At 49.1% G+C, this 2,209-nt stretch overlaps 1 protein-coding gene across 1 annotated transcript; it reads left to right on the forward strand.

The window, feature by feature from the left end:
- Nucleotides 1-673: 673 nt before the first annotated feature.
- LOC102262932 (olfactory receptor 1I1) lies at nucleotides 674-1,615 on the forward strand. The gene has a single exon (XM_005876333.1). It carries the CDS (start codon nucleotides 674-676, stop codon nucleotides 1,613-1,615), a length of 942 nt encoding a protein of 313 aa, XP_005876395.1.
- The last annotated feature ends 594 nt before the right edge of the window (nucleotides 1,616-2,209 follow it).

A 2,209-nucleotide genomic window follows, 5' to 3' on the forward strand; every position in this document is an offset into this window, starting at 1 on the left:
AGGGAGGGAGGGAGGGGAAAATGTGGTTTTATGAAACACAAGTTGAATGCTTTGGAAAGACTTGATACAAAGGCATCATTAAAAACAATTGCTGCCTGGCCGGTGTGGCTCAGTGGTTGAGCACTGACCCATGAACCAAGAGGTTACAGGTTTGATTCCCTGTCATGGCACATGCCCAGGTTTCAGGCTCAATCCCCAGTAGGGGGCATGCAGGAGGCAGCTGATAGATGTTTCTCTCTCATCCATGTCTCTGTTTCTCTATCCTTCTCCCTTCCTCTCTCTCTAAAATCAATAAACATTTTTTTAAATCTAAAAAAAAATAAAACTGTGTTAGTTTAGGTTTGGTTCCACTTTGTTTTGTTTTTACAAATCTTTGCTCTTCTGAAGAGACACAGAGATGTTTATGAAAAATATGCAAGTTGTCTTTAAACCACTCAGGTCTTTGAGATACAGACTATCTCAGGCATGGGTGGTTTAATTTGGGGAAACAGAAATCCACTGAAGGTAGCAGAACAAAGAGATTTGCTGTAAGGATCCCATGGACTTTCACAGAATCCTACAGATCTCAGTGGAGAACCGGGACTAGGCCTGCATCTCTGACTCCCAGCTTATGTTGCTTCCCTCTCCCACCCACCCCCCACCCCTTTTTTTTTTCAGTAGACAAAGACAGCTCATGGAACCAGAAAATCAAACAGTCGTCTCAGAATTCCTTCTCCTGGGACTCTCAGAAAAGCCAGAGTATCGTGCCCTCCTGTTTGGGCTGTTCCTCTCCATGTACCTGATCACTGTCTTTGGGAACCTGCTCATCATCCTGGCCATCGTCTCAGACTCCCACCTCCACACGCCCATGTACTTCTTCCTCTCCAACCTGTCCCTCGTCGATGCCTTCTTCTCATCTACCACTGTCCCCAAGATGCTGGCAAACCTCTGGTCCCAGAGCCGAGCCATCCCTTTCGCCGGCTGCCTTGTCCAGATGTATGCCTTCCACCTGTTCGGGACCATGGACAGCTTCCTCCTGGCAACGATGGCCATTGACCGGTTTGTGGCCATTGTCTACCCTCTGCGCTACTTGGTCATCATGAGCCCCCGTGTCTGTGGGCTGCTGGTCGGTGGGCCGTGGCTGGTCACCAACCTCCAGTCACTCGTGCACACCTGCCTCATGGCTCAGCTGACCTTCTGCGCAGGCTCTGAAATCCCCCACTTCTTCTGTGACCTCATACCCCTGCTGAAGCTCTCCTGCTCCAACACCCACACCAATGAGCTGGTGATCTTTGCTTTTGGCATTCTCATGGGCATCAGCCCGCTCTCATGCATTCTCCTCTCTTACACCTGCATCTTCCGGGCGGTCTTCAAGATCCCTTCTGCTCAGGGCAAATGGAAGGCCTTCTCCACTTGTGGCTCCCACCTCACCGTGGTGTCACTGTTCTATGGCACCATCTTCGCCGTGTACTTGCATCCCGCATCTCTCACCTCCTCCCAGAAGGACAAGGCAGCTGCCCTGATGTGCGGGGTGGTCATCCCCATGCTGAACCCATTTATCTACAGTCTAAGGAACAAGGACATAAAGGCAGCCCTGAGGAAGTTCCTCAGCAGAACAACCTCCTCTCAGTCCTAGGGCAGAACAGGTATTGAGCACCTACTGTGTTCCAGGACCACAGTAGGGTGCTGGGGAGAATGAGATGCACTCAAGGTGTCCAGATCTAGTGGGGGATGGAGACATGTAAATAAATCATTACAATATGACCAATGCATCACAAAGAGATGAATAAAAAGCTACAGGAATCCAAAGGGAGAGGTATGCATTTTCCCTGGTTTTATCGTCCCCGTGAAGATCACAGTATCAGGGAAGACTTTCAATTAGCCCTCTCTGGGGTATCCGCCTTATAGGATTGCTATATGGATAATACTAGTCAAACAAAAGATTGGCTACTCTCATTTTAATATTGATAAAGCCAGCTACCTAGCCTTGCTTCCTTAGTGACTTGGGGAAGGATTTTGATAGTATCTGATTAGGTTATCTCTCTTGTAAGTGGTTTCAGCAGCCACCAGGTATCACTGAGGGCCTTGTGGCCATGACTTTGGGTGGGGATTGTTGTCATCAACAGTCCTTCAATGCATGCTTTCCCAGCCGCACACTGGATCCGAGGAGACCATGACATGGGCTCAGGGGATTGTGATTCAATGGGCTGACACTGGACTTTAGAATCTG

The sequence above is a fragment of the Myotis brandtii genome, unplaced genomic scaffold, assembly GCF_000412655.1.
Source record: "Myotis brandtii unplaced genomic scaffold, ASM41265v1 scaffold485, whole genome shotgun sequence".
Lineage (NCBI taxonomy): Eukaryota > Metazoa > Chordata > Mammalia > Chiroptera > Vespertilionidae > Myotis > Myotis brandtii.